The sequence below is a fragment of the Vicia villosa genome, unplaced genomic scaffold (assembly GCF_029867415.1).
Source record: "Vicia villosa cultivar HV-30 ecotype Madison, WI unplaced genomic scaffold, Vvil1.0 ctg.000352F_1_1_1, whole genome shotgun sequence".
NCBI lineage: Eukaryota > Viridiplantae > Streptophyta > Magnoliopsida > Fabales > Fabaceae > Vicia > Vicia villosa.
In genome coordinates, this window is record NW_026705158.1 from 484576 (window position 1) to 511151 (window position 26576).

Below are 26576 nucleotides of genomic sequence, written 5' to 3' on the forward strand. Positions count from 1 at the left end.
TTATCTTAGACAAAAGAGATATATCTAAACAATATAACTTTAGACATGAATTTCTAATATCGCATATATATCGCGAAGTCAATTTTTGTACCAATTTTATGTCTAACTTTCAAATCAAACTTTATATTTGATTTTCTTGTATTTATATTGGATTAACTAGGAATTTTTTTGTTAGGCAGTCCTAAATTTAGGCTTTGTAGTTGGAGGTCTTCTTTTCTTCTTTTTTGTATTCCTTTTTTTTTATTGAAATATTCTTTTTGTGGTTAAAAAAATGATATATTTCTATTAAACTCAATATCTTATCTTATTTTATATTATGTTTATAATAATTATAAACCCGATAATTTTTTATTGTCAATATGTGCATAGAATGAATAAATTTGATTATTTGTTTACTTGAAAAATCAACATTAAAATGAACTAGGCAAAAAAGAAGGTTAACATTCTTTTTAACTCCTATTTATTTATTGTTCATTTATTAAAGAGAGGAGGTTTTGAAAACTTTTTTTTTTGTTTGGAATCATTTTTCGTTTGCGTCTTTAATCCCTCCCCCTTACTCTGCTCTGGTTTTTACGAAGATGATTAATTTTTTCACCTATTAAATTGATTTAAATTGACAAACAACTTATAGAGTTAAATATATTTAAAATAGAGTGACTTTTTTTATATGATAGATTCCTATAACTTAAAACTTTTAAATATTTTTTTTTGTTTATTTAAAAAATTTTGTTAAAAGATCATTCATCTAAAATTAGAATTTTAAACTTTTGATCACTCCTGCTAAAATCGTTACTAATTCAATCACTAAATAATAAATCGTTGTTAAAAACTGTCGTTAATTCAGTTGTTAAGTTGTAAAAACAGTCGCTAAGTTGCATAAAGGACTAAAAGTTAAAATTCTTAACTTTAAATAGACAATCCTTTAATAAAAATTTTAGAAGAACGAAAAAAATATCTAAATTTAAAAAGATTTAAAAGATATTTAACTCTTTATTATATGTTTAATAAATGATGTAGGCATCATAATTATTGATTCAGCTACTTAAATATTTGTGTTCTTTTTAATTTTATAGCATCGACATGTTTTTTTTAATTATAAATTTGAGTGCTGTGAGTTTGTGATATTTTCATTTTTAACTATGTTGAATTTGAGTGAACAAATTTTATATATTTATCAAATTTAAATAAATATTTTTTAAAAAAAAACACACTCTTTTAATTGTTCTCCTCAATTTTATTGATTTTTCATTTATTTCATTAAAAATAGAAAATTATCAAATTTATTATATCTACGTTTGGAATTTTTTTAAAGAAATATATTGTTGTAATTTTTTTTAGACAGAGGATATTCATTGAAAAACAAATGGAAACAAAAAAGGGTGACCAAAATCAAAATCCCCGAAAGAGGCAAGAAAGCGTTCTTAGCCTCTCTAACTACGTGATTATACTAAATGACATTTTTATTGTTCAAGCCTATACTAGCAAGAATATCGCACATATGTTTTCTTCCATATAAATGTGAGTTATTATGAGACCAAAATTCTTTATTCTATGCAAATAATTCAATCATCGACTCTTAATTGTCCAAGGGACAAGATTTTTATTGTAAAGAACTCTAACAACAATCAAAGAGTCTGTTTCGATCTAAATATTATCCCAATGATTGTCAATGGCCGCCTTCATTCCCGTGATAGCTCCAATGAATTCAACAATTAAAGTATTTCCCTCCCTAATAAAGAAAGAGAAGGAACCAACATGATCACCATTAGCATATTCCTAAATATAGCTCCAAAAGCACATATAAAAGGTTCTTAAGGATTATGGACTCAGGCATTACTACAAAGATGTTTTCATCTTTAGAGGATGGACGTTGATGTTGAAGTTCTTAAGGATTATGGACTCAGGCATGGTGACTAGACCCAATATCTTGAAGTTGTTTCCAACCAAGTTTACTAAGCCTGCAATGTTCATGATGCAAGTTTTCCAATTTGTAGTAATGCCCTCAAATCTAGCATTTTTTCTAGCAAGCCATATTTCATCTATACAAAGTTGGATTCCAATCATGATGACCATATTGCATTGGGGTGACAAGCCTCTATCAATAACTTTCCAACAGTCTGCTAGGCTATAGATGGTGAATTGTAAGTTAAAGGTGTTGGAAATCCAATTACAAATTCTTGAAGCAAACCTGCATTGGAAGAAAAGAAGAGGAGTGGTTTCTTCCTTAATGTGACACATGTTGGATTGAGAAGGAAAGATAATGACTCATCTTTGAAGGATTTCTTCAGTTACCAAGGCATTGTGAACTATTCTCCTAAGGATAAGAGATTTAGAAGGAGGGATAGAATTGTGCCAAGTTATCTTGATCTAGGGAACATCGTTAAAGTGACCATGAAAGAAATTATAAGCAGACTTCAAGGATAGGATTCCATTTTCATAATGCTTCCACATTCTAGCATCATGTTTATCATCAAGAGGGATAGTGCATTTGCCCATGTGCTCCATTATGTCAGGAAGGCCAAAAGAAGATCATGCAAGGACCCATTTTTGTGTGCAATGAAGCTAGCAACCTTCACTTGCAAATGTTTATAAAAAATGGATGGTATATTGTACCTAGTTGCTAGAGGAAAACCACACCACCAGTCAAGCCAGGAATTAACATCCTTACCATTGCCTATGAGCCAAGATGAATCATGAAAAATTGTTAAACATTGTCCCTTCATGCCATTCCAAATGGATGAACAGATGTTATTTATTATTGTTCTACCATTCCTCAAGACTCTAGCTAACTCTTAGAAGTTCATACCTGCTACTAGTATCATTGTAAAACTCCCAACATTTCTTTATATTTGTAGACTTATTAAGAGTACGTAAGGATCTGAAACCAAGGACTCCCTCCTTAATAGTTTTACAGCATTTGTGCCAAACCACAGTAATGAGTTTTCTCTTCTCCATATCACCACTCCACAAAAATTTCCCGAACTATTTTCAATGTCTTTAAGGAGCTTCGCAAGCCAATCATAAATTTGGATGGAATGAAGAAGCATGCTATAAGCCACAGATTTAACAAGTTGCAACCTTCCTGCCATATATAAAAGAGAAGCCTTCTAAGTTGTTAGGTTAGTTTTGATCTTATCAGCAATGTGTTGAAAATATTTATTTTTTTATCTACCTCTAAAAATTGGCATCCCAAGATAGATGAAGAGAGGGTGAGCAACAGTAAAGCCAAGCATATATGCTAATAAGTTATGTTTGGTCTGAGTCATGGCCCCTACGTAGATAGATATTTGGATGTGTTACAAAATTGCCTTGAACAATCAACATATCTCTTGAGGAGATTGGTTATGGCCCTTATGGTTTTAACATCACCTTTGTAAAACACCATAATGTCATCTGTAAAAAGAGTGTGAGAAGGAACTTGAAAATTTCTAGCACCCCTTAACAACTTGATTTCTCCTAAATCAACCAATTTGGATATGCCCTTGCTCATAACCTCTTCAGCCAAGCAAAAAAAGATGATAAAGGATCACCCTGCTTCACCCTATTCTTACAAGTGAAGTAGCATACTTGCTTCACATTGATACCAATAGAGAGATATGTAGAGTTGATAAAAATACCTATCTACTTGCAAAATTTGAGTCAAAGTCAAACCTCTTAAGGACCCTAAGAAGGAAAGGCCAATGAAGTTTGTCAAAAGCCTTTGAAATGTCTATTTTGAGAGCCACATTCCCAACATAAGCCTTCTTGTTTAAAATATTTGTAGCTTTAAAAGTAATAAAAATGCAATCACTGATCCTTCTGCTATTTATGAAATCATTTTTCTCCTTGGAGATTATCTTCGGGAGCAAGTAAGCCTGTGTGTCAGCCAGAATTTTGGTTATGATCTCGTGTTTAAAGTTGGCAAGGGAGATTGGCTTATAGTGCTCCACAGTGATAGAACCTTGAATTTTAGGGATGATCATTATGGTGTTAGAGTTGTAATGAGGTAAAATCCAATCCTCTTTGAAGGACTGAGTCACAACTTTTATCACATCTTAACCAATGATCCCAATACAATTGAAAGTAAGTTACTCCAAAACCATCAGGGTCTGGTGCACTTTCTCTTTTGAGGTTCATAACTGCATCTTTGATTTCCAAATTAGTGGGAATGAGAATGAGGAATTTGTTGGATTTTTTAGAGACCAAGTTACGAATTGTCTCCTCCATCAGTCCATTACTTTGCAAAGCATCAGTTTCGTTAAGAATATTTTTTTAATGGCTAGGAATGTGATTTTCAATATTGTCCATGTCAGTTGTTACAACATCAGTAATGATCAAAGAATTGATCAAATTAGTGGCCCTTTTGATAAATGCATAATGTGGAATAAATTTGTGTTTCTGTCACCATTAGTACACCAGTTGACTCTAGCTTCTCCCTCTAAAATGATTCTTCAAGATTGAGAACTTCATCCAGCTTGAGTTGGGCTTATTTTTGTTGCAGTTAAAGGTAGTCAATGTTACTATGAACCTCAATAGAATTATGAATACTGATAAGATTTTCCTCCGCTTTCTTCATATTTTCCTGAACATTGCCCAAGCAACTCTTGTTCCACTCTTTAAGTTTTTCCTTAAGTATCTTTAAGTTCTTGTCAAGGACGAACATGGGGAAGCCACTAATGTTGGTACTCTAGACTTGAAAAATGATATATTTACACTCTTTGTGCAAGGTCTATGTGTCATGAACTTGAACTGAGAGGCATATTTGACGTCATTAAACATGAAGTGTAAAAGGAGAGGGTAGTGGTCAGATTTATTCTTGATAAGAGTATGACATGAGGTTGAAGAACAAGTGTCAATCATGTTGAAGTTACAAATTTCTTCTAGTGATGTAATAGGTGGAAGCATACATAAGAAAAAAAAACAAAATTTTTATTGTTATTCTCAATTGTGAATGCAATGTGTTGGTCATCCCTCATCAAAACAGTTGAATTGAGCTCAACATTACAAAGACGCCACAAGTTAGACAGGAGACCCTATCTATCATTCATTACAAACATTTTGAGAACCAAATTCTCTAACCACTTCTTAGGGAATCTACTAAAATTCGTCCAATGTTTCAGCAATCATCACCATATCTAGTTTATTGACAAAAATCAGCCTTTTAAGGATCGGTTTGGAAGAGGCATTGGCAATACCTCTTATATTCTAGAAAATGCACTTCGTAAAAAAGGCTTGTTAGGACTAGGGTTGAACCTACTTATGGATTTGTTCTTAGCTTTTCTTGTTTTCTTTCTTGAGGTAGCCAACTTGAATCCCTCACCATCTAGTTCCTCTTCATGCTTAGCCATGTTAGCCTATAGATCATTTAAGAATTCCTGAATTTTGACTTTCTCATCTTCTAATTTTGTTTCTTTGACTCTTTCCTATTGGTGTGACGCATCTACAAACTCATAATATATGTCTGAATTAGTAGAAGACATCAACTTTTCAATGTCTTGGGAAACACGTATGATTTGCTTATGCAATCCACTAGCCTCTCCCGCCTCCCTCCGATTCTTGCTAGGAAAGTCACTAGTTTGTTCCTTACTAGTAAGATCTATTACCTAAATTTCCTTTTTATTTTCCATATAGAACTTTTTTTGCTCCTCTTTACGATTGCTCTTTTGATTGTTTTGATCTTGCAAAGCTTTTCTCTTGCAATTTTTGATGGCATGACCAATACAGTTGCAGAAGTCAGGTAGCCTTTCATATTCTACTTTAATAAAGAAGGAAAACCCTACCCATTCCACCAATACTATGTAAGTGAGTTCCTTCAACAAATCCAAATCCACTAACACTCTAACATAGTGTCCAAAAGCCCTGTCAAATGAGTGTTTATTTGATGTTCAATCAATACAAATTAGAGTCCCGATGCTACTTGCTATTTCAAATAGAATTTAAGGTCTCTAGTACTCCTGAGACAATCCATGTATACAAATCCAAACTTGTGAAGAATTTTGATTGATGTTTGATGGCACAAAGTCTTTGGTCCAAAAGAATAACTTAAGAGTACCGAGTTCATATTCCAAGAGCTAGCAGACCTAACACTTTGAACATCTTCAATACAAGAAAAGGAGAACTCGAAGAATCCCTTTCTCAAAGAAGATATTACCCATTTGCCAATGGAAGTCCATCGTTGAGTTAGCTTGGCACGCAAGCTAACAACTGTTAGTGGAGTAGAACCCATAGGTCAGATGATTATTTCTTGGAGATTGTGCTTGCACGCTTCAAGACCAATATGTTACTCATCTTCAGGTAATTGAGATTTATATTCTATCACATTTGACACAGGGTACATGCAACTGACTCTACGGAAATTTGTAGACGTTATGAATAGCTTGAGCGAAAGTCTTGTGTTGAACGACTTTTGGTGTGTCCTTGTTATTTCTGATTGAAGGAGTTGAGCCGATTTTAGGGAATAGAGACTAGAAATGAGTGTCTATCATTATGAATCTTTGAAGAAGAACGAACGAAAATGATGATGAACAATTAGGTTAACGGTAGTATTTTCCGCCAGAGCATTTTGGGAGACCAAATTTCAAAAGATGTTATGAATTTAAGTTCTCAATATATTATTGTAATTAATTTATCTATATTTTATCCGAATTCTTCTCCGAATTTCAAACTCACTTGGAAGTTGAAAAGTCCTCTTAGAACCCAAATTTTGATTTGAGAATTGTTTCGTGAAAAACTTCTTACTAATTCTAAAATTAAAAAATTGTGGCATAACATATTCTAGCATTTGTCCATACTATATGCAAGCTTTTGAGATCATTATGCATCTCCTAGAAGATTATGATATACTTAAGGAATTATGGGATAATTTTATTATATGAACTACAATAATTTGAGTCCTTTCTATAGAATCAGATTATTGAGTGGGTGAGATTTAGTAATATAGTAGCAAAATACTCGTGCGTCCGTGCGCTATTAATTTTAAAATGAACAATAATTATATAAACTTAGAAATAAGGATTTTCTCTCTCAAATTAACGCAATGGTTGATTAAAATAAAATATACATTGTGTTAATAGTGAACCATGAGATAAAATAAATTATTAATTCTATTAAAATTAAAAATAGATGATTAGTATTTTAGTGATAATAAATAGAGTAGAAAAAAAAAGAAATTGAAATAGACACTTGGGGTGAAGTGGATGAGAGATAAAGTGTAATTGAGCTAATAAAAACATGTCACATGTATTGTAATGAGACCTGTAGAAGTTTTTTAATTAAAACATTCGTTAGCAAAGGCGGCCAATTCTTGGGCTAGACGTAGTCGTTTCTATAATGTTCCTCCTTGTATTGAACCTTTAATTAATAATGAAAGAAGTTAGTTTTGCTTTGCTAAAAAAAAAAACTTCTTAGAAGTGAAAAAGTAAACTAGTAAGTTAAGGCAATTGAATTATTATAAATAGATAGTAAATAACTTACAGCTTGTGGGGGTTTTATTAGAGACGTTAAGAAAAAATTTAGTGGTTTTTCTGGTAATTTTGGTCAACCAACTTATGTTTTCTTCGAGCTCTAAGGCCTAGTTCGTTGCTTTAAAATGACAAGTTGTTTGAGTGTTTATCTTCCTTATATGTTGAGATGGATTCTTTTATTATGATTAATATGAAAATAATTTTCATTTTCTTTTCCTTCTTTTTGAAGAATTATCTTTCATAGTTCGAACATCAAACAAATTAAAAGTCTAAGAGTGAACATATTTATCTAAAAAAACTAATTGTTGTGCATGTCGTCATAAAAACATTGAAGAGATTTGATAGCTAAATAATCTTTTATAATTTTGATATTTTTTCAATTATGATTTTTTTAAATAATGAGGTGAGTTTTTAGATGAGTTAATTTTATTATCAATTAAAATAAAATATTAAATGAAATTGATTATAATAACTTAATGATTTTACATCCCAAAACATTAAAAATATATTAATTTAAAAAATATATTTTTATTATATTAATCATATTTAATTTTAAATTTCGCCTCAGTTCTCAAGATGTATAGGATCACCCTATTTAATTTGATATAGTTTGCAACTCCTCCTCTTTTAGTTTGCAACTCCTCTTGTTTTTTTTTTTAATTTTATTGCTCTATGATAATGCTAATAAAGGAATCGCTTTCCTCTTGTATAAAGACGGACCATTCATGACATTATGGGAGCAACTGCCCCCACTAAAATTTTATTTTATTTTTCTCAATAAGTATATATTAGTAATATTGAAATTCCCATAAAACATTTTTTGTAAGAACTTGTAATTCTTGTCCCATATAACAAACGAACATATCGAGAGTATTCTGTTTTTTCCCACTACACTATCTGTACAAGCCATGATATATACTCATATTATTTTATAAGCATGTATTATATACTAATGAATGTCTAAATTATTTGAAATTTTGTATACATGATTATCAAAATAATATAAGAGAAATCACCTATTAAATTTATTTGTTTAGTGTTTTACACAATATTATTGAAGATATAATAATGTACTAAGTTAAACATCTAATTTCAACCAATCATGAATATATTAAAAAAAGAAGAAAAACAAGCACATGAAGTGACCATAAATCTACCTATCTAGTTCTTTGAGTGGCAATCAAGTAAAACAAAAGTGCATGCACAATACAAGCAAGAATATATTCCACACAACAATAACTAATTAACTCTATTTCTTATGTACTATCCAAATCCTAAGAAATGCAATGCATCACCGTCACTACTTGTCCTTTATCATCTCAACATATTGTTTCCTCACTAACATATTAATTAAAGCAACAAACAGAATCAACTTTAGTTTATATACTTTACGGCTGCCAACTACTTATATTACACTCCATTGCTCTCACTCTCAGAAAAACCAGTGTGGTATCAATTTCAATATCCAATGGATTCAAGTGCTTTCATTCTTAGAGTCAGCATTGCTTATTTTTGTCTTCTCATCCTAGTTTCCACTATTTTTCCTTTGTCTGGTAAATCATGCATATATAGTATATTGCTTCATTCACTTATGTATCTTTTAATGTTATAATAATTACTAATTATTAACAAAAATATTTAACTTTTGTTTTTTATATAATATTTGCAGGTGCAGTTAAACTAGAATTAGAACCTCAAAATAGTTTAAACAAATTTTCATCATTTGAATACTTAGACACTGATTCATATGGTTCTCCATCTTCTCAACCATTACCACCTTTCAACTCACTTGCACCACAGCCTTATTCCTCTCTTCCAAACCCACCACCAAGTCCAAAAACCATTATTACAATCTCACCACCACCAACACCACCTCCAAGCCCACCAAAACATGTTCCAAGCCCACCTAAAACTGTTACAAGCCCACCTAAGGCTTATCCACCACCACCACCACCCTCACTTCATAAAAACTCACCACCACACTATGCTATTTGGTGTGTTGCAAAGCCAACAGTTCCTGATCCTATAATACAATTTGCAATGGACTATGCATGTGGGTCTGGGGCAGATTGCAAATCAATTCAGCCCAATGGGCCATGCTTTCAGCCCAACACTTTGTTGGCCCATGCTTCTTTTGCTTTCAATAGCTACTGGCAGAACACTAAGATTGGTGGGGGCACTTGTGATTTTGGTGGTACTGCTATGCTTGTCAACGTTGATCCAAGTAAGTTTCTGCTACCATCTTTCAATACCGTTACGCTATCACTTAATTATATCGTTTATTCGTTAAAGATTGAATCTTAAACCAACCCGTTAAAAGTATTTAATTTAACTAACACGTATCAGTTAAGCTAGTAATAGATAATTTATTTACACTGAAGAATATATAAATTAAATATTTTGAAAAATATTTATTTTATTGAAATCGTATGACAAAATTAAGACTTCACAGGTTTCATATTGAGATTCTTTTTTTTTTTTGAAATGAGATCCTTATTTAGTCGTTTGTTATGTCATTTCAATGTCTCACCTCGTCTTCTTATGGTTGTGCTTTCAAAAAAATTATTTTGAGGCTTCAATTCAAAACTATAGGACTATTGACAGACTGACATTTTTCTCATTTCACTGTTTATTTGGCAGGTTATGACAAATGCAACTTCATGTCGACTTAGCTCATTGCTTTCTAGTATGATACATAGCATTCGGAGACCTGCTAAATATTGAAAAGCTCTCTTTCCAAAGTAATTTTTGATGTAACAATAAATTCCCTTGCTTAATTAGAGATGTTTTTTGGATTTTTTTTATCATCCTCCCTTGTTTAATTAGTGACATTATTGGAAATAAGAAACATTATTTTAGAAAACTATATTAATTTATATTAGTAAAGTATACCGAAAACAACACGCATTCGGGCAAATAAATTCGCATCATCCAATTGTCGTCACATGTTCTAGGCTAATACTTCAATCTTCGACATTGACATTGCTTAGATTGTGTTTGGATTGACAGTGGATAGAACTAATTCTAGCTTAATTGATTTATATTTGGATACATTTATGTAAAAGTGATTTGAATAATAAATTATAGTATAAAAATTATTTAGAATCCCTTCTGGAGGCAGAAGCTACAAATTTCATCAAATAGAATTAATTTTAAAGATAGAATCAATTCTACTTTTGCCTAATCAAACATTTTAAAATCACTCAAAATCAATTTTACATCTTTAAAATTTCTTTTGAACTATTGAAAAGTCTAACCAAACATACACTTATACACTTAGTCATATAGAAATAGCTAAAGAACGACATATGTATTTCTGAGTGTGTAATTACTATTGACAAAGTAACTTTGAAGATAAGAAGAGTGTGAGTTATTCGAATTTTCAAACAATCGATTTATAAAACATTTAATTTTAAAAACATTTATACTAGATGGTGGTAGAAGAAAGCAGAGAAAAGCATTGAAATAATAGAGAAGAGAATAGACAGATAGGGATGCTCATGGACCATTTATCTCCATAACTAATCCATATCTATTCATTATTATTATGGAATTTTAAAATCAATTGTTATAAACAGATTTATTAATTTTTAAAAAAATTGGTTATTATTCGGTTATATCCATAACCAAATTTAATAATTGATTTTAAATTTTATAAATGGTTTTTTTTATAACCAGTTTTAAACTTAAATTTTCTATTTTTAAAATTTATTAAATCACTTTCATGATAAGATAGTAAAAAAATTATGTATTTAATTATCAAATTAAATTTAAACTGTTTTAAAAATATTTATATATGTATAATTGAATTTAATTCAATTTTAATCTTAATTTTAAAATAATTTTAATTTTAATTGATACATTAAATGATTATTAAATGATTGGTTGTATTTTTTTTGTCAAGTAGCCTAGTGGCCGGAGTTAACCCTTTAAATTGATGAGTAATGTTATTTAGTACGAAATAAATTGAAGAAGAAAGACAAAAATACATACATGTCATTATTTTAGAGGTAAATAGTTGAGATTATGGTGATAATAAATAGTTGAGATTTATTCTTACATTTCTTGTTTTCATGTTTCTTCTTACTAAACATTTTTCTTAAATGATTGGTTGTATCTTATTATTAAAAAACATGATAAATTTTCAATAAATAAAAAAACCGCGTTGGTTGTATCTTTTCTTTGATATCATGTTTACTAGAAAGTTGTGGTGCTGACTCAGTTCCCTCCTTCAAAGCCCTATTCATTTTACTTCTTTGAAGGCTTTATGGTTGTTTGGTGATAGAAGCAGTTTCAAGCATGGTAGCCTAAATTTCACCTTAGCTCTCATTTATCTCATCAATGCAAAAGGTAAAAGATGAGAATGAAAAACACTCTTGATTTGATTTGGTTGCGAGACTTGCCACGTTTGGTAAAAAGAGGTCAAATCTCTAAATGTCAAATTAAACAAAGCTCTAGAACCTGTATGTTTGGTTTGGCTTTTGGAAGGGTCAAAAGCACTTCTATAGATGTAGAATTGATTTTGAGTGATTTAAAGATGTTTGTTTAGGCAAAAGTAGAATTGATTCTGTCTCCAGAATTGATTCTACTTGAAGCTAGAATTTGTAGCTTTTGCCTCCAGAATTGATTCTGGATGTTTTTTACACTGAAATTTATTATTCAACTCACTTTTACATAAATGTATCCAAACATAAATCAATTCTGCTAAACTCAATTCTGATAGAATCAATTCTACCAAACTCAATTCTACAAGAATCAATTATGTCCACCGCCAATCCAAACACACGTATTTTGCGATTATACCTCAAAATACAAATGCAATTCTCAAAATACAAAATGCTTTTTCTTTAATCTTTTCTTGTATGCTTCCAACATAATTATTAAAAAGTAGATTTGTTTTTTTGAATTCTAGTTTAAGATGATCTTTTTCGAACATGACCTTTAAGGTTGTTTATATTACAGTCCGTAAGAAAAATGAACTGAACTGAACCAAATCATAGTAAAAATTTACTCGAACTGAACCGAACCGTTTCAATTTATCAAGAACCGAACTTAACCAAAATTATTGATTTGGTACACCGTTTCAAAATTCCGAACCGTACAGAACCATTAGAAGCGATTTTTCCCAAACCGAACCATTTATCAAAGAACCTAACCGTTACGCTATTTTTCAATTTTTTTATAAAAAAAAAAATTAACTTGTTTTAAGAATTTTTCATTTTCAATTTTGGTTCGATTCGGGTTCAGTTTCAATTCAGTTCGATTTCAGTTGCAGTTCAGTTCTAGAACTGTTTGTCCATAATGGTTTGAGCCCCATTAACCAAACATAACAGTTCGGTTATAATAATTTCAATTCAGTTCAACGGTTCAGTTCGGTTCAATTTTTAGATTTTTTTTTAACAGCCCTAATCCCTAATGACCTTAACACTTTTCATTTTCCTAACACTTTCCAGGTTCTAAATCTATTTTTATGAGTAATTAAAATTGAATTACGACTTTTGCTTCAACAAACTTTTTCAAGAACCTTCCAACTACTGTCTTTTTTATGAGAAAATCTATGAATGACTCGATTAAACTCAAACATAAAATTTTAATTGTACATATACGTTTCTAAAATGAACCTTAATGCTAGATTTCATATTCATGGCCATATTTTGATATTTAGAGAAATGCATCTATCTAGAATTACGAATCTAGTTCTTATCTATACACTCTGTTAATGTTATCGTCAGTTGTCACTTTAAGATACCTGGATTCAAAGTTTTCAACTTCACTTGACTTGTTTTTACTAAGAAAAAGACTTCACTGACATGTTGCATATGAAAGCCAACTCATGATTGAAGAAGTTCCGAGCCGACATCGAGATACATACAAGGTTAAGATATTACCGACATCACATAAGACATTATTAGACTAAAATCCGTTTCTCTTTCTACATGTGCGCTGTACACATTCCAAAAATGGATAGATTCTGTTCACTAAAAATGTGATTACTTACAAAAAATATATATGATGGGAATCTTAAACTTGATTATACAGTAAGCTGTTATTGTCATTATTAACCAAAAGTGACTTTATAGTTTTATAGCATAAGTTGTATCAATTTGTTCTCTGATTGGAGTTAATAGGCTTGTAATATTGCAGCCCACTTATAAATGAAAGGATGGGATATTATTTTAAGCAGAAAATCTTTAAAGTCGTTTATGTGTTCATAATCATAATAGTGAATATTTGAAAAGTTAAACTAAAATTGTAAAATATAATGTTATTTGAACATAAATTGATATATTAAAGTGGAACGTCTACAATATATTGTTCAACTTATTTAGGACTTCATGTTTTTTAAAAATAAAAAATATTTTTATTAGTGTTTTAAGTAGAGAAAGCTATAGAGCTCTTGTATTTAAGGGTGTGTATGTTTGAGTATTTTTATAAATCAAACCATATTCATTTATAAACTATAAAATAGATAAAAATTATTACCACAATCACATTTCAATCAAAATTAATTACAAAATTTGTTATAAATTTGGTTATGTTTAAATAATCAATTTTAATTTGGTTATCTTTTTAAAAACTATTTTGAAACCGATTATTTATAATTTGGATAAAAAAAACTGGTTTTTCATTTGTTTAAAAACCGATTATTTGTTAAAATTGGTTTTTAGTGTCAAATTTTACACAAAAATTAATATTTTTAGTTTTAAAAATAGGTTTAAGTAAATATTAAACTACAAATGATTTTAAAAATTTTGATATTAAAAACTGAAATTTTAACATAGAAACTTTTAAAACATAAATTTTGATAGCATATTAGGCACAATGCCACTAATTACAAATAAAAAATAATAGTTATAAAATAGAATAATATTATTACAAATAAAAAATAATAGTTATAAAATAGAATAATATTATTACAAATAAAAAATAATAGTTATAAAATAGAATAATATTAAACTTCGGTTATAGATCTCATCATGTAAGCTTTAAAATAGTTACGGCCACATTTAGTTACTGGTCACAAATTTGTTTAATACAACAGATTATCCAAATTTAAAAAAAATAATAATAATAACAATAGCAGTTTTTGTAAAACAGGCACTAGATGTAATTATTGTAATTTATTTGATTTGCTAAAAACATTAATTAAAAGACGTGTAAAAAAAAATACTATATTATTAAACAATTTCTTTATCCATCCCCAACCTTCTTAGAATCCGCGCGAAATTCTTAAAACGTCCTTATATTTCAAAAGTGCATTTTCTAAGGCACATTTTTTTGAAAAAAAAATAATAATTTTAGATGTGCACTTTCAAAAAATATATAAAAAATGTGCCTTCGAAGATGCGCAGTGGAGAAGAAGGACCAAATTTAAACAACATAGATGCAATGGAGTGATTAAAGTCTCCATCAGCTTTGATTTGTAATAATTCATATGCTTCCATTTTTAAAAACTAATATTTCTGAATTATGTTTATTGTTTATTGGTAGGTACAAAATTGAGTTGATTTTTTGAAAAGAATGAAATTCTGTTTGATGATGAGTGTGAAAGTGCATTGATTTTTTGAAAAAGGACCAAATTTAAACAACGTAATGGAAACGTAATGGAAGAGAGAAGATAACAGAAAATTGAAAAATGACCAAATTGATGCAACCACCATAATGGAAGAAAGATAAGAGAAAAAGAAAAAATGGGTTGTTGTTTCGGAGAAGAAGTTTGGAGAGTTTTTGTTTTCAGAGATACATTTTCGAAAACATTTAAAAATAGATTATTTCGGATATGCATATTCGAAAACACTCAAAAGATAGTGTTTTCGAAAATGCATCTCCAAATTCTAAAAAATATGGGGGAAAATGACTTTGGAGATGCATCTCCGAAGTTATGAATATTATGGAGTTTTAAGCGGGATTCTCACCCGAGGTGATGGATAAATAAATTGTCACATTATTATCTATTTTAGCACAGCAGCGCATTTCAAAATTTTACATATTGTATTATATATTGATTTTAAACACAGCACTGCAAAACCTTTTACAAATCTATATATTAAATATTTATTTGGAAGATAAATTGTAGTTATATGATAAAAGGGAGGGGACAAAACGTATATGGGTGAATATTTAGCACAATGAAAATTTGAAATATTTATTTAATTTGGACATTAGATGATAATTGGATTTCAACCAAATTCAAAAATAAAATATGGTTGGATAACCAATCGTACGTAAATAAACCGGTTTATAACCATAAATCAAATCCGGATATTTAATGAAGATTTTGTTCTAGTTATAAATTTAGTCATCATAACCGAATATTTTGCACACCTTTTATCTGTATCCAAATTTTTTTAATTAATGTATCAATTCTATGAGTTTCAAAGATTAGGGAGCATCGTGGTAAGAAAACAGTCTCAGTCTTTCTGCAACTCCTCATCGAAGACGTGTACATACTACATATGTTTTCTCACATAAATCAGAGGAGCGGTTTTCTCCAGCAGCCTTGTCCAAAACATCCCCTTTCAAAAACACCTAATCTGTCATTGGCCTGTGATGGACATGGGCTCATCGCACCCGTCCGTTCCGTCGTATGACCCTTTCATGTCACTTATGAACTGATCGTATCATGTGGTGTTTCTCTCTATAACCCAATAAAAATTATCCCAATCCTTGAATACTTAAATACATATATGTTAAAGATTGTAAATAAGATCTAAGTTAATTCATTAAGCTTAATTAAGTGGTTGGTTTCGGAAACATATGAATGGGAACACTACTAGATTAATCCTTTTCCACCTTTGATGAAATGCACAAGCATATGGAATATACACAAGTTAAGAATGTTATGACAGATATACAACCATATTGCTTATAAGATAAAAATATATCATCCAAACTTATTTTCAAATTCTATAATTCTACTATTCTAGCAGTATAAACATTTCTTTAACATTTTCAAATTTCATAATTCTAGCAGTATAAACATTTTTTTAAGACTAAACATATTTGACTAAAGCAACAATAACCTACACTCTGAAACCATTACATTCAATCATATAACTCCAAGTCAGTGATTTTTATGTCGATCCAAGTAAATGATTCAATAAAAAAACAATGAACAGTATAGTGCCAATATACAGTATTGTTATTTAGCTACATTGATTGGTGTAACACAGTGTTGAATGTGACCCACGACAAAGATTTATCAAAATTTCAAGATTTTGTATGCACTATATAAACATCTTAACTCACCCATTTATTGTAAGTGGAGTGTGAAGCAGTAGTAGCATGCAGCAGTAGTACAATCTTTGAAACATGGCAAACTATGCTATAGCCAATGTTTTAATCCTTTTCTTAAACTTGAGTACCTTACTCAATGTTCTTGCTGCTCCTTATTGTCCTACACCATCTCCTAAGCCACCAACGCACCACACTCCTGTTGTTAAACACCCGGTTGAAAAGCTACCAAAGAATCATCCTCCTAAACCATCACCAAAACCGCCACATGTTTACCCTCCTCATCATCCTAAACCTCCTACAGTACATCCACCTCACGTTCCAAAACCCCCCACAAAGCACCCACCTTATGTACCAAAACATCCGCCACCTGTTGTGAAACCACCTCATGGTCCTAAACCACCTTATGTACCAAAACATCCACCACCTGTTGTGAAACCACCTCATGGTCCTAAACCACCGGTTGTGCCTGTAACGCCACCATATAGTCCTACTCCACCTGTTGTGAAACCGCCTCACGTACCGAAACCACCAGTTGCGCCAGTAACACCACCATATGGTCCTACTCCACCTGTGGTGAGCCCACCTCATATTCCTAAACCACCCATTGCGCCAATAACACCACCATATGGTCCTACGCCAAAACCGCCAACTATTACTCCACCAACACCACCAGTGATTACACCACCAACACCAAAACCACCTGTTGTTAGTCCGCCAACACCAACACCGCCAGTGATTACACCACCAACACCAAAACCGCCAACAACTACTCCACCGACACCACCAGTGATTACACCGCCAACACCAACACCGCCGGTTGTTACTCCACCAACACCAAAACCGCCAACAACTACTCCACCAACACCAACACCGCCAGTGATTATACCACCAACACCAAAACCGCCAACACCAACACCACCTATTGTTACTCCACCAACACCGCCGGTGATTACACCACCAACACCAACACCACCAGTTGTTACTCCGCCAACACCAACACCGCCGGTGATTACTCCACCAACACCAACACCGCCAATTGTTACTCCACCAACACCACCAGTTGTTACACCACCAACACCGAAACCGCCAACACCAACACCGCCAATTGTTTCTCCACCAACACCAACACCACCGGTTGTTACACCACCAACACCGAAACCGCCAACACCAACACCGCCAATTGTTTCTCCACCAACACCAACACCGCCGGTGATTACACCACCAACACCGAAACCTCCAACAACTACTCCACCTACACCACCAGTAATTACACCGCCAACACCAACACCACCAATTATTACTCCGCCAACACCAACACCGCCAGTGATTACACCACCAACACCGCCAATTGTTACTCCACCAACACCAACACCGCCGGTGATTACACCACCAACACCGAAACCTCCAACACCAACACCTCCAATTGTTACTCCACCAACACCAACACCGCCGGTGATTACACCACCAACACCGAAACCTCCAACAACTACTCCACCTACACCACCAGTGATTACACCGCCAACACCAACACCACCAGTTGTTACTCCGCCAACACCGAAACCGCCAACTCCAACACCGCCAATTGTTACTCCACCAACACCGCCGGTGATTACACCACCCACACCGAAACCTCCAACAACTACTCCACCTACTCCACCAGTGATTACACCGCCAACACCAACACCACCAGTTGTTACTCCGCCAACACCAACACCCCCTATTGTTACTCCACCAACACCAACACCGCCGGTGATTACACCACCAACACCGAAACCACCAACACCAACACCACCAATTGTTTCTCCACCAACACCAACACCGCCGGTGATAACACCACCAACACCTAAACCTCCAACAACTACTCCGCCAACACCAACACCACCAGTTCTTACGCCGCCAACACCAACACCGCCGGTGATTACACCACCAACACCGAAACCTCCAACACCAACACCTCCAATTGTTACTCCACCAACACCAACACCGAAACCACCAACAACTACTCCACCTACACCGCCAACACCAACACCACCAGTTATTACTCCACCAACACCGAAACCGCCAATTGTTACTCCACCAACACCAACACCGCCGGTGATTACACCACCAACACCGAAACCTCCAACAACTACTCCACCTACTCCACCAGTGATTACACCGCCAACACCAACACCACCAGTTGTTACTCCGCCAACACCAACACCGCCGGTGATAACACCACCAACACCGAAACCTCCAACACCAACACCACCAGTTATTACTCCGCCAACACCAACACCGCCAGTGGTTACACCACCAACACCGAAACCGCCAACAACTACTCCACCAACACCACCAGTGATTACGCCTCCAACACCAACACCGCCAGTTGTTACTCCTCCAACACCAACACCGCCGGTGATTATACCACCAACACCGAAACCGCCAACACCAACACCGCCAATTGTTTCTCCACCAACACCAACACCGCCGGTGATTACACCACCAACACCAAAACCTCCAACAACTTCTCCACCTACTCCACCAGTAATTACACCGCCAACACCAACACCACCTGTTGTTACTCCGCCAACACCGAAACCTCCAACACCAACACCTCCAGTTATTACTCCGCCAACACCAACACCGCCAGTGATTACACCACCAACACCGAAACCGCCAACAACTACTCCACCAACACCACCAGTGATTACGCCCCCAACACCAACACCTCCAGTTGTTACTCCACCAACACCAACACCGCCGGTAATTACACCACCAACACCGAAACCGCCAACACCAACACCGCCAATTGTTTCTCCACCGACACCAACACCGCCAGTGATTACACCACCAACACCTAAACCTCCAACAACTACTCCACCTACTCCTCCAGTGATTACTCCGCCAACACCAACACCACCAATAGTTACTCCGCCAACACCAACACCGCCGGTGATTACACCACCAACACCGAAACCTCCAACACCAACACCTCCAGTTATTACTCCGCCAACACCAACACCGCCAGTGATTACACCACCAACACCGAAACCGCCAACAACTACTCCACCAACACCAAAACCGCCAGTGATTTCACCACCAACACCGAAACCGCCCACAACTACTCCACCAACACCACCGGTGATTACACCGCCAACACCGACACCACCAGTTGTTACTCCGCCAACACCAACACCACCAGTGATTACACCACCAACACCGAAACCGCCAACAACTACTCCCCCAACACCACCAGTGATTACACCACCAAAACCACCAATTGTTAGTCCGCCAACACCTACACCTCCAGTGATTACACCACCAACACCAAAACCGCCAACAACTACTCCACCAACACCACCAGTGATTACACCGCCAACACCAAAACCACCAGTTGTTAGTCCGCCAATACCACCAGTGATTACACCACCAACACCGAAACCTCCAACACCAACACCGCCAGTGATTACACCACCAACACCAAAACCTCCAACAACTACTCCACCAACACCACCGGTGATTACACCACCAACACCTAAACCACCAGTTGTTAGTCCGCCAACACCTACACCGCCAGTGATTACACCACCAACACCAAAACCGCCAACAACTACTCCACCAACACCTCCAGTGATTACACCACCAAAACCACCAGTTGTTAGTCCGCCAACACCTACACCGCCAGTGATTACACCACCAACACCAAAACCGCCAACAACTACTCCACCAACACCTCCAATGATTACACCACCAAAACCACCAGTTGTTAGTCCGCCAACACCTACACCGCCAGTGATTACACCACCAACACCAAAACCGCCTACAACTACTCCACCAACACCACCAGTGATTACACCACCAAAACCACCAGTTGTTAGTCCGCCTACACCTACACCGCCAGTGATTACACCACCAACACCAAAACCGCCTACAACGACTCCACCAACACCACCAGTGATTACACCACCAACACCTAAACCACCAGTTGTTAGTCCGCCAACACCATTACCGCCAGTGATTACACCACCAACACCAAAACCGCCAATTACTCCCCCAACACCACCAGTGATTACACCACCAAAACCACCAGTTGTTAGTCCGCCAACACCTACACCGCCAGTGATTACACCACCAACACCAAAACCGCCTACAACTACTCCACCAACACCACCAGTGATTACACCACCAACACCAAAACCACCAGTTGTTAGTCCGCCAACACCAACACCGCCAGTGATTACACCACCAACACCAAAACCGCCAACAATTACTCCACCATCACCGCCAGTGATTACACCACCAAAACCACCCGTTGTTAGTCCGCCAACACCTACACCGCCAGTGATTACACCACCAAAACCACCCGTTGTTAGTCCGCCAACACCTACACCGCCAGTGATTACACCACCAAAACCACCCGTTGTTAGTCCGCCAACACCTACACCGCCAGTGATTACACCACCAACACCAAAACCGCCTACAACTACTCCACCAACACCACCAGTGATTACACCACCAATACCAAAACCACCAGTTGTTAGTCCGCCAACACCAACACCGCCAGTGATTACACCACCAACACCAAAACCGCCAACAACTACTCCACCAACACCGCCAGTGATTACACCACCAAAACCACCAGTTGTTAGTCCGCCAACACCTACACCGCCAGTGATTACACCACCAACACCAAAACCGCCTACATCTACTCCACCAACACCACCAGTTGTTACACCGCCAACACCTAAACCACCAGTTGTTAGTCCGCCAACACCTACACCGCCAGTGATTACACCACCAACTCCAAAACCGCCACCAACTACTCCACCAACACCAAAACCACCAGTTATTAGTCCACCAACACCTACACCGCCTGTGAAGACACCACCAACACCACCTAGTGGATCTCCATGTCCACCACCTGCACAACCAACATGCCCTATTGATGCTTTGAAATTGGGTGCATGTGTTGATGTACTTGGTGGAATCATACATATTGGAATTGGTGGTAGTGCTAAACAGACGTGTTGTCCGTTGATTCAAGGACTTGCGGATTTAGATGCTGCTGTGTGTCTCTGCAGCACTATCAAACTCAAGCTTCTCAATGTAAACCTTGTTTTACCCATTGCTCTTCAGCTTCTAGTTGATTGTGGCAAACATCCACCAGAAGGATTTAAGTGTCCAGCTTAGTGCACTTTTGGTTTTCTAGTATTTCATACATCTAGTACATTTGTATTTTTGAGGTAATTCTACCTTTCTATTATTAAAATTCAACTAATAAAAGTTTTCTAGTATTTCATACAGTTTCTTAAGTTAAATTTTTATACTACGTGACTTAGCTGTGTGTTAATGTTTACAGGAATTGCATGAATATTATTAGGTTTCTTGGAATAAGGTTAACGTACACAAGTTGAAAGAGAAGTATTGCAGGAATTCTCATTGCTTATCAAGTTGTTGTAGGATACCACTAATAAAGGCCAAGAATGTAGTAGAAGTACTGTGGTGGAAATTGTGTAACTGGGTGCAGACTAAAAAATTTTCTGCGCTTCATATGAGATACCTTTTTATTTTATTATCAGCATTGTCAATCAAAAATCCAAAGCATTGCTTGAATACTTTTATATTTCCTATCTGAGTGTTGATAATTAAAAGTGCATATTTAAACAGTATACATTATCGTCATCAGATTATTTGCTTTTGTTAGCATGTCACAGAGTGTTTGACAGCAACAAAATTGTTGGTAGACTATCATTAATCTTGAAACAATTTGTCAAAGGAAATGTGTGGGGATAAATTGTTGGTAGACTATCATTGTCAAATTTTAAAAAAAAAAACAATGTACCTTTAGATTGTAGTTATACTCAACATTAATTAGCTAGCAGCACAATTGGTTTTAGCTCCAACTTACAGTCCAAATTGATAGCTGACACAATATTTCTATGGATTATGCACAATACTTCTCTCATGTGGTGTTTATGCACTTAACTGAAAAATCAATCAATCAATCTTATTATTAAGGTATCTTTTAATAGCATAAGCAAAAATAGAAAACAAACAGAAATGAGATAGACAAGTCATGTAACAACTATAAATCACTTTCAACTCAAAAAGGTAGGTAAGGGTTTATGGCATAAATTATAAACACAAAATGCTATCATCTTTCATACCCTGCAAATACCAATTCAGTTTGTAACGATTCACATTATCTATCATTATCACTGAATGATGACCAAAATTAAAACAAGTCGTCATTATCATTAGACATGCCCATAAAACAAGATGAACAGAACTGAGGTGATTAAGTGGCACATTAGCCAATTCTTCTGTAACTAGAATATTGATATCACCAAACCATCATAAACAATCATTAACTAAGCTGTTAACTAACTTTTTATCCTAATCTACTTGATTACCACAAATTTCTATAGATCTTATGGATAGCTAGCTTTCAATAAACATTCTCTTGTATAGTTCTGCTGCACAGAATCTCTAAAATTTCTCATTGCTAATTACTCATCCTATGCTAATTTCTTTCAAGCCAAGGTTGTTTCAAAGCACTTCACAAGAAATAGTTAGTACACTAGAAATTGGATCAATACAAAAGAGACTTACCATTTCAAAATTGCTAATTACTCTAAAAGTTCTCATTGCTAATTAATCCTTTGCTAAGCTAAGATTCTCTAAAAGTTCTCATTGTTAATTACTCTTCCTTAGCTAATTGCTTTCAAGCCAAGATTGTTTCAAAGCACTTCACATGAAATAGTTAGTATACTAGAAATTAGATAAATACAAAAGAGAATTACAGAGCTTTGGGTCATGAGAATGTGCTCCTCTAAAGATCTTAGTTTCGAATTCCGCTAAGTGGAGACAATTCTTGTGTAGGCTCATGTTCATACAGAGCTATGCTCTAGCTTTAAACTGGACCTCCGCAAGTGGACCGTGGAATTGATCCCCTTGAATTAGTCAGTCACAAGACCGGATACGAAGATTTAAAAAAAAAAACAAAGAAAACTACATTTTTTAAATTGCTAGTTACTCTAAAAGCTCTCATTGCTAATTACTCCTCAGCTAAGATTCTCTAAAATTTATCGTCGTCAATTACTCCTCCTCTAATAGTTATCATTCACAAAAGACAATAACATCACTTTAAGTTCCTTCAACAATCATAGCTTCTCTTTCTTCTCAACTATTCAACATGTTAAAATATTCTAATAGTTACTTCAAAGAAACGCTATATACATAAACCTATAACCTTTCAGTATCTCACTCATTACAAGCTCAAACATGGTTTCAGTGGCTACATCATTAACATTCAAAATTAACAGAATGCACAAACTAACACCAAAACTTTCAAAATATCTAGAAACAGATACCTGGAGCAAAATCAAGTTCATAACCATCCAAATCAACAACCAAACCAAACATGTGATTCCACATTGGGTAGAAAATATTTACCATGACACAATTAGCAATTAGAAAATATATGTCGCCAAGTGCAAGTTGTTTCTGATTTCTTCCACATATTTTCGCCAAAACCTCGAATCAACCTAGCGCCAAAACAAACATAAAATCAAAATAGATATATAAATAAATCTTAAAAATAATGTATCTATAACGAGGGACAAAAATAACTTCCATTTTTTGAGTTGAATGGAGTTTAATTGGAGAAGTGAAATGAGAAAAACCTAGTGATGGCAAATAGGGCTTTGAGGGAAGGTAACCTAACGGACGATAGCAAAAGTAGCTGTGACGATTAAGGAGGATGGCGAAAACAGCTTACGGAAGGGGTAATTGTTAACGGAGAGATGAGAATATGAGAGAGATGCAACATAACTGTTGATGGATGAGGGTGGGTCTGTGATAGAGAAGGCGGCCGGCGGAGGAGGGTGTTAGCGGGGATGAGATTCATGACAATTAGGCGCCAAAATCATCCGACTTTGTGTTTATCTCCCAGTACAAAACATTCACTCTGGTTTAGAATGGATTTGAATCATAGAAAAAAGATTTCACATGCAGAACTGATACTGGTTAATGTTCATTTTAATATGTTACTAGAATCTATTAGGGATTGGATTGAGTGACTTTACTATTGGGTGACTTTGTAACTTTAGACTATTTCATAGATAAATGAATGATTATTAATAGGATCATGGAGTATATGGACGGGTTGTGGACGGTTTTTACCTTCCCAAACTTAAATCGGAATTTTGAAACAGTTTTATTCTCCGTCTTAAATTTAAATGTGGACGGAGAACTAAAAATTAAATCTGTCACAAACGAGTTTGAGTTGAGTTCGGATATCTCCACTATGTCAAATAATCTCAACAAATTTCATACATACATGTCAAATATTTTAAATTATAAATACAGATCAAATTATCAAAACATTGACCGTATATTTAATATTTTAAATTATCAAAAATAAATAATATTGTACATAATAAAATAAACGAAACGGATTTGGGGGCGAGTTCGGGTTAGATACTAGTATCCTCTTTACCCGACCGTCCCCATATTTTGTAATCGAAAAAAAATTGAAATTCAAACTCAAATTCAATCAAAGCGGTTTCAAATATTCTAATTTTTTATTTTATTAAATTAATTATAAATATTTTTAATTTAATATCAAATTAATTTTTACTTATATTTTGTCATATTTAATTTTTTATTTTAAAGTATATTTTATTGGGGTAAATTAGTAAATCATTTTCTTATCATATCCTGCCGGATTCTAACCCAGCTCATATTCAGGATAACAATTTGAACTAGTCAGGTAGGATAGAATGAGTTTCAGGATTAACTTATCATATACTATTGTGTTAGCAAACACTGGATTAAGATAGGAAATGATACAGATATCATATCCTGTCTTTTATCATGCACACCAAACGGGCACTTAATGTTTATTCCACATGTGTACTTCACTTGTTGAAGTGACCAAAATACCCTCACTTTAAAATTAAAACCTGATTAACAAGGTAATCAAAATTGAACCGGACATCGAACTGGTGTACCTATGGGTTCAAGATTTTAAAGTTTGACTGGAGTTGAACCCAAGTTGAACTGATTATATATAAATAAATATTTTTTGTTATATATAAAAATAATAATGCACAAAAGAAATTATATTTTATAAATAGTAAAAAAAACTTATTAATAATTTTTAGATAATTAATATTTAAGAGTTTTTTAAATTTTTTATAGTCTTTTATATTATTAATAGGTTAGATAGATAAGTTCAAAATTTTCATAATAATAATAATAATCTAATAACTTTATCAATTATTTGTTCACGGCATTGTGTGGTCATTTTTTACGTGTTGAATTGTATTTTATCGTATTTATCTATTATATATTATCATACAAAATCTACTTTCATTCATCAAATGAATACAAAATAACAAAAGAACTTAAAATAGTTTTTATTTAGATTTTTCTATGATAATGTGTACTAGAGTGATTGGATAGATAAGTTCAAAATTTTCATAATAATAATAATAATAATAATCTAATAACTTTATCAATTATTTGTTCACCGCATTGTGTGGTCATTTTCTACGTGTTGAACTGTATTTTATCGTATTTATCTATTATATATTATCATACAAAATCTACTTTCATTCATCAAATGAATACAAAATAACAAAAGAACTTAAAATAGTTTTTATTTAGATTTTTCTATGATAATGTGTACTAGAGTGATTTGATAATATGGGTTTGGTATTGTGATGGGTTGTTGTACCAAAACCATCTCAGAAAAGGGAAAACACGGGCTGGGGATGTTGATGGTCTCTATCATGGATTTTTCTGCAATAACAACAAAGATATTCCACTATATACAACCTTCAGTATAGGAATTATTCTTGTTGTGATTTGTGATCTGAGTTATGAACACAAATTGTGATTTGTGTTCTG

At 34.1% G+C, this 26576-nt stretch overlaps 2 protein-coding genes across 4 annotated transcripts; one reads left to right on the forward strand and one right to left on the reverse strand.

The window, feature by feature from the left end:
- Window positions 1-8769: 8769 nt before the first annotated feature.
- On the forward strand, window positions 8770-10246 carry LOC131627216 (major pollen allergen Ole e 10-like). 2 transcript variants are annotated; one of them, XM_058898059.1, is made up of 3 exons: window positions 8777-8995; window positions 9112-9666; window positions 10083-10246. In XM_058898059.1, the coding sequence occupies exons 1-3, from the start codon at window positions 8911-8913 to the stop codon at window positions 10112-10114; spliced, it is 672 nt and encodes a 223-aa protein (XP_058754042.1). In that variant the 5' UTR covers window positions 8777-8910; the 3' UTR covers window positions 10115-10246. The 2 variants fall into 2 exon arrangements, with proteins under 2 accessions (XP_058754041.1, XP_058754042.1); XM_058898058.1 differs by lacking the exon at window positions 10083-10246 and having other exon boundaries at window positions 8770-8995; window positions 9112-9755.
- A 1085-nt stretch (window positions 10247-11331) lies between these two features.
- On the reverse strand, window positions 11332-24753 carry LOC131627245 (uncharacterized). 2 transcript variants are annotated; one of them, XM_058898085.1, is made up of 4 exons: window positions 24347-24753; window positions 24117-24208; window positions 20233-22646; window positions 11332-20148 (listed from the first exon to the last, which is right to left on the reverse strand). In XM_058898085.1, exons 3-4 carry the CDS (start codon window positions 21650-21652, stop codon window positions 17264-17266), a joined length of 4305 nt encoding a protein of 1434 aa, XP_058754068.1. In that variant the 5' UTR covers window positions 21653-22646; window positions 24117-24208; window positions 24347-24753; the 3' UTR covers window positions 11332-17263. The 2 variants fall into 2 exon arrangements, with proteins under 2 accessions (XP_058754068.1, XP_058754067.1); XM_058898084.1 differs by having other exon boundaries at window positions 11332-22646.
- Between the last annotated feature and the right edge of the window lie 1823 nt (window positions 24754-26576).

Coding starts and splice junctions, on each gene's coding strand:
- LOC131627245 (XM_058898084.1), bottom strand. CDS start 21,652: ATGATTCCACCAAGTACATCAACACATGCACCCAATTTCAAAGCATCA.
- LOC131627216 (XM_058898058.1), top strand. CDS start 8,911: ATGGATTCAAGTGCTTTCATTCTTAGAGTCAGCATTGCTTATTTTTGT. Junction 8,996..9,111: donor CACTATTTTTCCTTTGTCTG/GTAAATCATGCA, acceptor TAATATTTGCAG/GTGCAGTTAAACTAGAATTA.